This window comes from Oncorhynchus gorbuscha, linkage group LG05, assembly GCF_021184085.1.
Source record: "Oncorhynchus gorbuscha isolate QuinsamMale2020 ecotype Even-year linkage group LG05, OgorEven_v1.0, whole genome shotgun sequence".
Lineage (NCBI taxonomy): Eukaryota > Metazoa > Chordata > Actinopteri > Salmoniformes > Salmonidae > Oncorhynchus > Oncorhynchus gorbuscha.
Window position 1 is genome coordinate 63,138,258 of NC_060177.1, and position 13,025 is coordinate 63,151,282.

A 13,025-nucleotide genomic window follows, 5' to 3' on the forward strand; every position below is an offset into this window, starting at 1 on the left:
AGGTCGTAGGTACATTGTGGAGAAATTACATCATCTATCAACCAAACTATAATTGAAACAGTTGTTCTAATACACATCCCTTTTATTCTAAAAGAACATCCTGATTCGCCAATGCTATTATCTATACACTCCATACACTTATTGCTGACTCATCTGGCCAGTCATGAAAATGAGTAGTAACTTCATAAGTGTAGTGAATTGAGTCATGCCATGATTCATGTTTCATGTCTTTATTTGTGTTCAGTACTGTACATCATGGATCCCACGAAGAAGATTTGGTCTAAGGCATTTCAAATCAAGTATTGAACACAATGGTGTTCTTATAGGCATATTGTGGTGACAGAAAAGCACATAGGTTTTTCAAACAAATATTTCACAGGCTAATACAATACAGTATTTGCTCACAAAACTCCACACATGCTCTCTCTTGTTTCTCGCACCCAATAATTAAGCAATCATATTGAATCTATTTTGATGTATTTCATATACAGGTATTTGCTTTTTATTGTTCTGAAGAGCACCTTGCAGGCACACACATGCATACACTCTCATGCTCTGCTTCACTCAGTGTACAGCCATACTGTTTATTTGAACTCAAACATAAAGGCCTCTGCTGTATATACAGTGGTTTCCTGATTGATTGTACTGAACTGATCTATTTATAGAGCACCTCGATAGGGAACAATCAATGTGTCATTCATTCTTGATTTAAATATTTTGTTCTTTTGGCTTCTCTTTTTATTCTGCCACTTCTACTTCCTGTTTGCTTTCTTCCTCTTCTCCCTTATCATCCCCTTCTTCTGTTTCAGTGGCTCCATCCTCCACTCCATCTCCTCCTTCTTGGCTTTCATCTTCTCCATTTTCTTTAGGCTCCCCTGCTTCCTCTTTCTCCATATCTTCATTATCACCTGTAGAGACAATGTGATTTGTTGTTAACCACTGTAGGCAATGAACTTGACAATTCAAAACCTTTATAAAAAAGAAGTGAAATCACATTAATTCAAACTCTAGACAACACTGACCTGCTTTTTGCTCTTCTTCCTCTTCCTCTGCTTCCTCGACTCCCTTCTTCTCTTCTTCCCCCTCTTCTTCCTGAGGACTTGACTCAGCAGGCTGTGCTTGACTGGCAGCTATAATCTCATCCGCAGAGGAGAATGATGAGCTGTACATGCGTAGGTAGGGGGCAGCAGAGCTCAGGCTGGACTGCATGAAGAACATGGGGCGGTTGTAGGATGGGGCAACACTCAGGCTTTGGGAGTAGACACTGGACATTTCCCCTGGTCCTCCAGCACTGAAGCGATTCTCCTCCCCTTCAAGCAACTTCCTGGAAACAGAATAGATACATAGATCACAAGAGATGGCCCTGGTTGGCACTCAGTTAAATTTGTTGTACTGTAAAACACATATAATCCAATCTATGATCATATAGTAATGGTACAATTATAAACTTCTGCAGGAAGTTCCTCTCTGCGAAGTAGACACAACATGCAGGTCTAATGTTATGAGTTACAGACCTGTAAGCTGCTATCTCGATGTCCAGAGCCATCTTAACGTTCAAGAGGTCTTGATAGTCCTTCAGGTACCTGGCCATTTCATTCTTAGTTGTCCTCAACTCGTCCTCCAGCTGGCCAATTGATTCCTATTTTGTAGATATCATTAATATGATTAATGAGGTGTTGATTGTGGAATATATCTGATGTATGTAAAGGTTTTTCCAAACATCATGACCAAACAACATATTCTATAGGCCAAAACTTACTTTGTTGATCTAAATGATGCATTAAGCAGCATTTCTGTAGAATATTCATTGTGCGCATTTGTCTGAAAGATTAGGCTCAGCAGAGTCTGCTACACTACTTATGCTGATGCAGATATTTAGACAGGTTAGATTTTTCATTCGTGCTGCTCTGGCACTGTCACTGACCTGTAGGGCTGCGATCTCAGCACTCTGTTTCTCCTCCACCTCTTGTAGCTGATTCTCCAGGGACTGGTTCATCCCACGGCATGCTTCAATCTCCAGGTTCCGTGTTTTGATCAGGCGCCGGTACTCCCCGGCCTCGTCTTTGGCACTGCGAACGTTGTCTGTGTTGCGGGTGGTGCCTTCTGTCATCACACTCACCTTGCTGCGGAACCATTCCTCGGCTGACTGGAGGTTGCGGTGTGCCAGTTTCTCATACTGGACACGGATGTCTCGGAGGGCTGCGGACAGGTCTGGCTTGGCCACTTCCATCTCCACTGACACCTGGGCATTGTACTGCACCTGGGCCTGCAGCTCCGCTATCTCCCCCTCATGGAGACGTTTCAGGAAGGCCAACTCATCCAGTAGTGTCTCTGTCCTCTTCTCCAGCTCAACACGGCCCAAAGCAGCCTCATCCGCCCTCTTCCTTGCATCCATCAGACGGCCTTCTACCTCTTCTCTGCTGACTACCTCCTCTTCATAACGGCCCTGTAGACTCTGCAGCACCTCCTCCATCTGGTCCCTGTGGTTCTGGGCAGCCTGTTTCTCATCGCGGGCCTCCTCCACAGCAGCACGGAGCTGGCGGATCTCATGCTCATACAGGGACCTGAGGTGGGAGGGCTCGCCATGCTTCTGCCTGAGGATCAGCAGGTCAGCATCCAGCAGCCTGTTCTGCTGTTCCAGCTCGTGGACGCGCTCGATAAAACTGGCAAAGCGGTCATTCAGCTCCTGCAGCTGGGCTTTCTCCTGCGTCCGCACGGCCTTGAACTCAGTGCTGACCTGCACCGCCTGGCTTATGTCCAGTTCAGCAGTGGCAGCAGATCTGGGGGTAGACAGCAGCATGGAGGAGCTACGGCTGTATGTTGGGTAATGCAGCCGGGATGACCCATGGGATGAGAGGGGGGCAGAGAGGCTGGAATACACCGACCTGGATGTCATTCCTCCTGCACTGCCTCCATACCCTCCACTGCGCAGTGTCACCCTCCTCTTGTGGGAAGAGGAAGGAAAGTAAGGGTCGTAACCAATGGAACTCATGACTGAAACAGGCAGCTCTATGTTTGATGGAGTTGCTGGGTCGACTGCACAGTGGGATCTGCATCACTGTGGCTTTTATAGGGCTGTAATGACTGTGACGCAAACCTTTTAAAGCACTGACAGCAGGGATTAATGACAGCGCCAGCCAGCCAAGTCTGAGCTGTTAAGAAAGGGATTGAGAGATAGGGTGAGAGGAAAAGAGACATATGTAAGGGGCGGGGATAACCAGTGGAGAGGGAAGGCAATGAGGTCAGTCTGTAACGACAAAACATACATTTTGCTGTGAAGCATGTCTGTCTTTCTGAAACAGGATGAGTAGGAAATGTTACTTTTAGCCCTAAAAACAAACTATAGCAGTGCATCAGGTGACTGCAGTGCAGAGGCTTGAAACTACAGCGCTGGCAATTGAGGGAGCAAGTACTTTTGCCAACAATGACTCAGCACTGCACCATTTTGCCACTCCCATATAGCTGGGAAAGAGTCCAGAGCATTGCAGAAAACCTCATTCTTGTATCAATGTATATTTTGCTCAACATTTGTATCAGTATTAAAAACCTTTGTCATAAAATGTAGTCCTTAGTGCAGGCTTTATAATGACAGCACTACTGGACTCACAGGTGCACGTTTCTGGGTTAAAACCTATTTGGGCTCGCCTGAATTTGCTACACTGGTGTCACAGAGGAAAATCCCACTTGTCTGGCTACTCAGACTCTAGTCTAGATATAACACCTCTCACAGACTCCAAAACAATCTCTACATGATGGTCACAGGATGGGGACGTCTTTTGAACAAAATGTAAAGTTGTGAAAGCAATAGTATTCGTGTGCAAATGGTTTAATCATCTAAAAACATGAATTTTGGCTACTCAGACTAGACTAGATATACTGTATCATACCAGCTTTCACAGAATTCTTACTAATATCTATTTAAAGTTAGTGTATTGAGGAAGCTTTATGAAGACAATTTAAAGTTGTGAATGTAATTATATTTTTGTGAAAATGTGTTATTCATAAAAACAACATGGATTTTCCTGTATCTGGGTACTCAGAATAGGCACAAGATATACCATGCCACCTCTCAAACACGCCAAACAATCTCTACACACAGTGGTCACAGCTTGGGGAAGCTTTCTGAAGGCAGACTAGAGTTGTGAATGCAATTATATTTTATTTTTTATAAATCATTTTGACAGTAACACCCTGAAAACTCATTCATAAAGTGATTCATTTCCATATGTACTAGGAAGTTAGGTGTTAAAAAAATAAAAAATTAACTGATTGAAAGTAAGGGGATATCGGTGAACAAATGCCGTGGTCAAGGCTACGACGGCGCCAGTGCAATGAGTTGAGCTTACTCAGGTATTTAAAAGCACATATTAGACCAAGATGTCAGGATTTGGCCAGGGTTGTTCCGGTTTTTGGTCACTAGATGCCCCCATTGTGCCTTTTGACCTTTTGTTTTCCCTTGATCCCCATTATTATTTGCACCTGTGCCTCGTTTCCCCTGATTGTATTTAAACCCTTTGTTTTCCTCTGTTCTTTGCTCTGTGTTTGTATGTTAGCACCCAGCCCTAGTACTCTGAGAACTCTTGTTGATCCTTGTGGAATTCTGTTTTTTGTTCTTGTTTGTTTGTTTGTTTGTTTGTTTGTTTGAGTATCTTTTGAGGCTTTTTGTGCTTTACCTTCCACCTTGTGGATTTACCTTTTTTGTCTTGGAGGATTACCTTTGTTCTTGTATGATTCCTTTTGAGGTTGTGGAGTTACATGTTTTCCTGAAGAACTTCACTTTTTACTTCATTAAATACACCGTCTCAAGTATTGCTGTGTCTGCCTCATCTTCTGGGTTCTGCCGACTATTCGTGGCTCAGTTGGTTAAGTGACTGTTTCTCGCTCCGGAGACCCGGGTTCGTAACCGGGTCCTGACACAAGAGCCTAAAAACCAATTTATGCTTGATCCGGAAATGTGGTCCAGAGGCTCCATAGGAGGGTGTGGCCCAATTACGTAGCCTCCAGAGGCTTGTGTTGGCCAAATCAAGCTCGGTACCACATCGCCGTGCACCTCCCAAATTCTGTTACAAATGCTCTGTATAGCTACGCATTGACATAATTGGTTGACTGTAGTTGGGGGCAGTATGTCCTGTATAAGCACAAACTCACTTCTTTCACAACAGCTCTGCAACATGCAATTAGTATGAATGCTCTTACTTCTGCAGAGGCCACATCGCAGTAAATGCTGTACGGCCAATACAGATGCCAGATTGACCATGAATCTGCTTTAATGCTTCTATAGTTCTTTATGAGTTTTAGTTTTAAATTATCTTCCCGCAGAAGCGACAGTTACAGGGATGGTAAAAACGACTCGATTGCCATAGCAACATACGGGAAACTGGGCAGAACGGAGTGGTGCTTCAAATACAACAGTTCTGTTGCCTTCCTCAACACATTACGGAAAGAAATTAACTGTATAGGATGCTCTGGGGAAAGGTAATCTGGATACTGGACAGCCAATAAATTGGCAGATGCAAAGAGGTTATCACGATTATCTGTCACCCCTCTCCTTGTTCGGGCAACGTTCGGCAGTCAACGTCACCTGTCTTCTAGCTATCGCCAATCCACCTTTCATTTTCCATTTGTTTTGTCTTGTCTTCCCACAGATCTGGTTTCAATTCCATCAATTACATGTTCTGTATTTAACCCTCTGTTCCCCACATGTTCTTGTCCGGTATTGTTTATTGTAAGTGCTTGTTTTTTTTATTTTACCAGGTAGGCAAGTTGAGAACAAGTATTCATTTACAATTGCGACCGGGGGCACGTTGTGTCTGGGGTTTTTGTCCCATTGTATATATTGTTTTTGTTCATGGTGATTTTTATCATTAAACTGCGCCGTTGTAACACAGTCTTTGCTCTCCTGCGCCTGACTTCTCTACCGCCAGTACGCACGCCTTACATTAGCGGACAACAGTTATTTAGGGCTTGAACAAAAAAAGCGGTTTGCGATTTTGTTCATCTTGGTGAACCCTGTTTGACTTGTGTTGATGCAAATCAACCACAAACAGCTCTTATCTCTGGTATATCTTGGCATGCATCATTCAAGACTAACAAGCTGACCAATAGTGGTGTGTATTCATTGGTGCCAAGGGAAGCCAGGCCCCCCCAAATATTTGACCAATAAAAAAATACAAAACCTTAATTTCTCTTTCGTCTCTCTCTTTGTTTTCGTAATTTTACGCCAATTAGCAAGTGGCTGAATCTCACCTGAGAAATCATCTGAGCGAGGGAAACAGCGCACCTCTGTCCTAGTATGTGTAGCCCGTGTATCTAATGCTGTCTGAACCAAAAGAGTATAACATCTTGAGGCCGTAGCATTTGATTGATTGATGCCAGAAAGTTTTTGGCCACCCTTGATAAAAGAATTATAAAAGAATTAACCAATCAGCATTGAGCTGGGCTCAACTCAATGTAATTAAATACATGTTTTGCTCCATGAAGTAACCCAACAATGTGTACGCCGCCATCTTGTCTTTTTCAAATCTTAATATCTTATTGATTGAGATAGGAGGGTGTCCACCCCAAAATGCTGCATGTCATGAGTGCAACTCGGAAATCAATTGTCACTTTGAATGACATTCACCGTTCTCAATCTATGAGAAGATTTGAAATAGACAAGATGGCGGCTTACACATTGTTTGACTACTTCATAGAGAAAAAATGTGATTTTAATTTAATAACAGAAAATGTTCTAAATTCAAACGAACCACCTGCAACTAGCCATGAAAGATTAGAAGACATACTTTGTATAGTGAAGTAAAGTTTGGTAGAAAATTATCTGTGCTACACTTCACACTACCTAAATTATAACCAGTGGTGGGAAACGTACCCAATTGTCATACTTGAGTAAAGTAAAGATACCTTAATAGAACATTACTCAAGTAAAATGATAGTCACACAGTAAAATACTACTTGAGTAAATATAGCTTACTTAAGTATCAAAATTAAAAGTATAAATCATTTCACATTCCTTTTATTGAGCAAACCAGACAGCAAGGATTTCTTGCTATTTTAAGTTATGGATAGCCAGGGGCACAGTCCAACACTCAGCCATCATTTACAAATTAAGCATTTGTGTTTATTGAGTCCACCAGATCAGAGGCAGTAGGGATGACCAGGGATGCTCTCTTGATATGTGTGTGAATTGGACCATTTTCCTAACCTGCTACGCATTCGAACTGTAACAAGTACTTTGGGTGTCAGGGAAAATGTATGGAGTAAAAAGTACAATATAAATAGTAGTGTATAGTACAGATGACTAAAAAAACTTTACACCACTGGTAATAACGCCAGGATTGTAAACTGTCATGGTGAACACATACTACAGTAGCTAAGATAGGGAGAAGTCTGTCCATAATAAAGTGTTGCTCTGCCTTTTTAACAACACCATCAACAAGGCAGGTCCTACAGGCCCTAGTTTTGTCACATCTGGACTATTGTTCAGTCATGTGGTCAGGTGCCACAAAGAGGGACATCAAAAAAATTGCAATTGGCTCAGAACAGGGCAGCACGGCCTGCCCTTAAATGTACACGGAGAGCTAACATTAATACTATGCATGTAAATCTCTCATGGCTTAAAGTGGAGGAGATATTGACATCATCACTACTTGTTTTTGAAAGAAGTGTTGGCAAGCTGAATGTACCAAGGTGTCGGTTTAAACTACTAGCATACAGCTCAGACACTCATGCATACCCCACAAGACATGCCACCAAAGGTCTCTTCACAATCCCAAGGTCAAGAACAGAGACCCGTCTCTGTTTTGGGTAAACTCGTTTTGCAAGCCAACGTGCTGCGGGGTCTGAACGAAATGACGGAATGAGAGCAGAGAGCGTGCACCCATGGTGTGCAATCAATGGTATATCATATATTATGTTTGGGTGCTTTTAATTTTTTTTAATGGTCATCCTATTCGGAATTCCAAGTTGGAAACGCACACTTCCTTTTTAGAGCTCCTACTTTCTGACCTGAAGATCACTGACAATGATATGACCAAAGGTTTTTCTGAATTCCCATTTGTCTGGAAATGCCGTGTTCAAAACAACTGGGAACTCGGAATTTCCTGACTTCAGTGCGTTCAAGACAACTGTGAACTCTGAAGAAAATGAGGTCCGACCGGGAAAAATCGTTTTGAATGGTCACCCAACTTGAAATTCCAACTCGGGAACTCGGGCCTGTTTCTAGAGCTCAGACTTTCCGACCTGAAGATCACTGACGTCATGATTTGCCCTTGTTTCTTTTTCAGAGTTCCCAGATGTCATGTAAGCACACATTTTTTGGGGGGTCAAATCATGACCTCAGTGATCTTCAAGTCGGAGCTCTAGAAAGATACCAGAGTTTCCGACATGGAATTCCAAGTTGGATGAGCTGTTTCTTTTTCTTCAGTTCCCAGTTATCTTGAATGCACTGAAGTCAGAAGTCTGAGATTTGAAAGCGGCAATTCGTTCAGGGTATCGCCAGCTACTATGATTTATACGGTTATCACAATGACTGTATAAATGAATGGACAAAGCCATCGATCACGTGACACCATTCATTCCTACGGTATATGAATAATAATGCTGCGTTCATGTCGTGTCGGAAACTCTGAAAATTCGACTTGTTAACCAAGTTGGAATAGTTGGATCCCGAGTTTCCCACTTGGGAGGTACCAGAATCAGCCAATAGTTAGCTCTACGCAAATAACTTACATTAATTTGAACTCGCACACAGTTTCCAACATGAGGTGAACGCGACATCAATAGCGCGTTTGAAGCCCAGGAAGTTGGTTAAGATGGCATCTAATGGGAGATTTATGTAGACTTGTGCCACATTCAAGACAACTTGGAATTGCGGCAACCGACTTCAGTGTGTTCAAGACAACTGGGATCTTGGAAAAACGAGCTCTGACTGGGAGAAATTGATTTGAAAGGTCATTCAACTCGGAATTCCAAGTTGGAAACTCGCCATCTTCCAAGAGCTCCGATTTATATGGTACAAGATTGGCCAGGTGGCTGTGCATTCCATTGATGCAGCATGCCTTTGAGGAGGGTCTGCAATGTAACCCCGACCACTGGCCCTGTCTGGACAACTTCATTACTGTTGTCTGCATACTCAGTGACTACAGAGTCGTTCCTCTGTATATCTGTCCTCTGTCACTATGTAAAGGATTGACATGTTTTATTTATTTAACGACACAAGTCAGTTAAGAACATATTATTATTTACAATGATGGCCTAACCTGGACGACGCTGGGCCAATTGTGAACCGCCCTGTGGGACTCCAAATCACGTCCGGTGGTGATACAGCCTGGAATCGAACCAGGGTCTGTAGTGAAACCTCTAGCACTGAGATACAGTGCCTTAGACCGCTGCGCCACTCGGGAGCCCAAGGAAGAACTAATGATGTTAATGGGCGGTCCAGGTGTGCAAAAATGAGGGTGGAAATAATTATCGGTAACACTTTATTTGCTCTACAGACTATCAGTAATATTTCAACTAACTCTCTATTAGAGGTCGACCAGTTCATCTTGTACCATGACGATTAATTAGGGACGATTTCAAGTTTTCATAACAATCGTCATCGGCCTTTTTGGAGATTTTGGCCGATTACACTGCAATCCACAAGGAGACTGCGTGCCAGGCGAGTGCGGCGTCAAAAAGGACCTTGTGGCTGCAAGGAGCCAAGGTAAATTGCTAGCTAGCATTAAACCTATCTTTATAAACTATCAATCTTCACATAATCACTAGTTAACTACACATGGTTGATGATATTACTAGTTTAACTAGCTTGTCCTGTGTTGCATAATCAATGTGGTGCCTGTTAATTTATCGAATCACAGCCTACTTCAACTTCGCTAAAAGGGTGATGATTTAACAAAAGCGCATTCGTGAAAAAAGCACAATCGTTGCACAAATGTCCCGAACCATAAACATCAATGCCTTTCTTAAAATCAATACACAAAGTATATATTTTTAAAACTGCACATTTAGTTAAAATAAATTAAAGTTAGCAGGCAATATTAACTAGGAAAATTTGTCACTTATCTTGCGTTCAGTGCAAGCTGAGTCAGGGTATATGCGACCATTTCTTCCTAACAAAGGCCGTTATTAATTTGCCAGAATTTTACATAATTATGACATAACATTGAAGGTTGTGCAATGTAACAGCAATATTTAGACTTAGTGTTGCCACCCATTTGATAAAATACGGAACGGTTCCGTATTTCACTGAAAGAATAAACGTTTTGTTTTCGAAATGATAGTTTCTGGATTTGACCATATTAATAAGTCAAAAGCTCGTATTTCTGTGTGTTTATTATATTATAATACAGTCAATGATTTGATAGAGCAGTCTGACTGAGTGGTGGTAGGCAGAAAGCAGGCGCGTAAGCATTCATTCAAACAGCACTTTTGCCAGCAGCTCTTAGCAATGCTTGAAGCACAGCGCTGTTTGACTTCAAGCCTATCAACTCCCGAGATTAGACTGGCAATACTAAAGTGCCTATAAGAACATCCAATAGTCAAAGGTATATGAAATACAAATGGTATAGAGAGAAATAGTCATCGTCATAATTCCTATAATACCTACAGCCTACAACTTCTTAACTGGGAATATTGAAGAACTGGTAATATTGAACCACCAGCTTTTATATGTTCTGAGCAAGTTATTTAAATGTCAGCTTTTTTACATGGCACATATTGCACTTTTACTTTCTTCTCAAACGCTGTTTTTTTGCATTATTTAAACCAAATTGAACATGTTTCATTATTTATTTGAAACCAAATAGAATTGATTTATGTATTATATTTAGTTAAAATAAGTGTTCATTGTTCATTCAGTGTTATTGTAATTGTCATTATTACAGAGATGACTCACGTTTTTGCCGAGGAGATCTTGGTCATGCAATTTTATATCTAAAAAAATGTGTTTGGAGCAGTGTTTCTTAATGAAAAAAAAATGTGTATGAAAATGAGTCATCTCTCGACAAATCACCGACGAAGGGGCGCAGACTTCTGCTACCGACTTCGGTTTGCCTCAAGAAAAAACGCCGTGCCCGAACAACCCTTAACAAAGTCCAAAACGAGCAAAAAAAACCTCATAATATATGCACAAACTCTTCTGAACTGTTTCGTCTGGGAAGCATGTGGACGCCTTTTCCCTAACCCTTATTCTAAATCTAACCTTAGGTAAGTAGTTGCTTATAAGCAGATACTTTGTTGACAGTATGACCATCTGTAGAGCATGTATAGATAGACTTTCCGGACTATCCAAGTAAAGTGTTACCTAATTATCTATCACAATATTTTCCAGGCTGTTTGTATTTCATCAGCAAAGCTTTGAAGAGCAGCCTTTTTTGAAGAGGGACTCCGTGCAAATGTTACTGAAGTGGTACGGCCCTACTTCTAATGTCAGGGGAGACCGTTGCTGTTAATATTCATTACATGCGTTTGTTTTTTTGCAGTTGACTCGCTTGCTGTTCATTGTGATTAAGGGTAAGAATGCATTGTTTTAATTGACGAAAAGCATTTTGGACTTATTCTCATATGGGAGAGAGCCTCCTTGCCATGTACAGACATCAGACAACCATGTGAGCCACCATGCCCAAGCCTGGGCCGAAGGATCAACCTGTCCCAGTACCACAACCCCAACTGCCTCCAGGCCTTGCCTCCTGAGCCCTGCCCTCCTCCTGTCAGTGAGTTCCAGACCATCCCCAGCAGCAGCCCCAGCATCTCCCTGCCTCCACTCCCTGAGCCATCACCACTGTCCCAGCCCAGCCCTCTGGTTCAGATCACACAGACTACAGCCCCCTCTGTTGGTCAGTAGCTTCTTTTCATCTAATTTAGCATGTCAATTCCATTGATTTGCAAGCATGAAACCATTTATACAATGTCAAATTGACTGATTTATTGTATACTCTGATAGTGTGTTTTATGGGTTTAAGGATCCATTTGTACCCTCACAGCTATGGAAACCTCCATCACTAAAAAGGAGAAGGTGAAGAAGGCCCCTGAGAGGAGACACTGCCAAGTGCAGCTCAGGTTGGGTCATAAACACCAAGTGCAAGGAGGAGAAGATCAACTTCCAGGAGCTGCTGTTCAAATACCTACCATCCAGGTATTGTCATGAAACCTCAAGGGGAAAACTATCAACACATTGCAAGTATATATTCTTATTGGATGATAACTAGGCTCTTCCGTTCCACTCAGACTGAAGAAGTTTGACCTTGAGGAAAATGATGAGAGCCTGAGTAACCTGGAGGCCCAGCGTGAAATCAAGTAGGACTTCCAGCTGCTCCATGGCGCAAGCTGCATGCCTTTCAGACTACTGAATACATGGAATCAGGTACATGTCTTATGTAAATGACGTCACGCTGCTTGCTTAGTGAGTACAGCTTCCTCCTGATTCGGTTTATACTGAGGCTCGAACCCAGGACCTCTGCCTCACAAACTGCATCATGTACTCGCCCTCCTGAGGTGTCTTACACATTCATCCCTCTGAAAAGATAGCTATTCAGCAGCGCAGGTGGAGTGAGTTTCACAGATCCCCATCTGCAACATTTACACAATTCCCTGACTGAAATGCAGAGTCGGATGTCAAACATCTCATGGGATTTACATTGTCTTACCCTTTCCTCATCCCCAGAACAACAGGATATCCACGACTTCCTGCTCAATAATATGAGCAATGGTGGGATATTAGAGATGACGATGTGCCATCTGAAAGCGGTGGGTCAGAGGTTCATGGAGGAGTGGGCTGACTGTGGGCTGACTGCAGTGGTGCAGGAGGTGTATCATAGTTGGAGGAAGCACAGTAGTGGCCTGCCCAACCCTCTACTCCGCAACTGCAGTAATCAACACAAACTGGTATAGGACATCTATTCTGACTCTTTTGATATATTACTTTATTGACATTGTTTTTAATTGAGAAACTTACATCTCTGCCTGTGTTTTTCACATTCCACCTAATGCGAATGTCAAGCTGTCGGTAAAAGACTTGTGATTGGTGT

General features: G+C 42.4%; 2 protein-coding genes across 2 annotated transcripts in view; one reads left to right on the top strand and one right to left on the bottom strand.

Annotated features, from left to right (window-relative positions):
* Nucleotides 1-214: 214 nt before the first annotated feature.
* LOC124035202 (neurofilament light polypeptide-like) lies at nucleotides 215-3,057 on the bottom strand. The gene is made up of 4 exons (XM_046348632.1): nucleotides 1,925-3,057; nucleotides 1,515-1,639; nucleotides 1,023-1,324; nucleotides 215-908 (listed from the first exon to the last, which is right to left on the bottom strand). The coding sequence occupies exons 1-4, from the start codon at nucleotides 2,990-2,992 to the stop codon at nucleotides 739-741; spliced, it is 1,665 nt and encodes a 554-aa protein (XP_046204588.1). The 5' UTR covers nucleotides 2,993-3,057; the 3' UTR covers nucleotides 215-738.
* Nucleotides 3,058-11,393: 8,336 nt separating this feature from the next.
* The window catches only part of LOC124034914 (calcineurin-binding protein cabin-1-like), an 89,298-nt gene continuing 87,666 nt past the window's right edge, over nucleotides 11,394-13,025 (top strand). The window contains 6 exon segments of the mRNA XM_046348311.1: nucleotides 11,394-11,407; nucleotides 11,626-11,834; nucleotides 12,037-12,133; nucleotides 12,226-12,293; nucleotides 12,296-12,361; nucleotides 12,662-12,882. Of these exon segments, the coding sequence (XP_046204267.1) occupies nucleotides 11,394-11,407; nucleotides 11,626-11,834; nucleotides 12,037-12,133; nucleotides 12,226-12,293; nucleotides 12,296-12,361; nucleotides 12,662-12,882 (675 nt within the window).

Coding starts and splice junctions, on each gene's coding strand:
- LOC124035202 (XM_046348632.1), bottom strand. CDS start 2,992: ATGAGTTCCATTGGTTACGACCCTTACTTTCCTTCCTCTTCCCACAAG. Junction 1,325..1,514: donor ATCGAGATAGCAGCTTACAG/GTCTGTAACTCA, acceptor TTCTGTTTCCAG/GAAGTTGCTTGAAGGGGAGG. Junction 909..1,022: donor GGAAGAAGAGCAAAAAGCAG/GTCAGTGTTGTC, acceptor TTGTCTCTACAG/GTGATAATGAAGATATGGAG.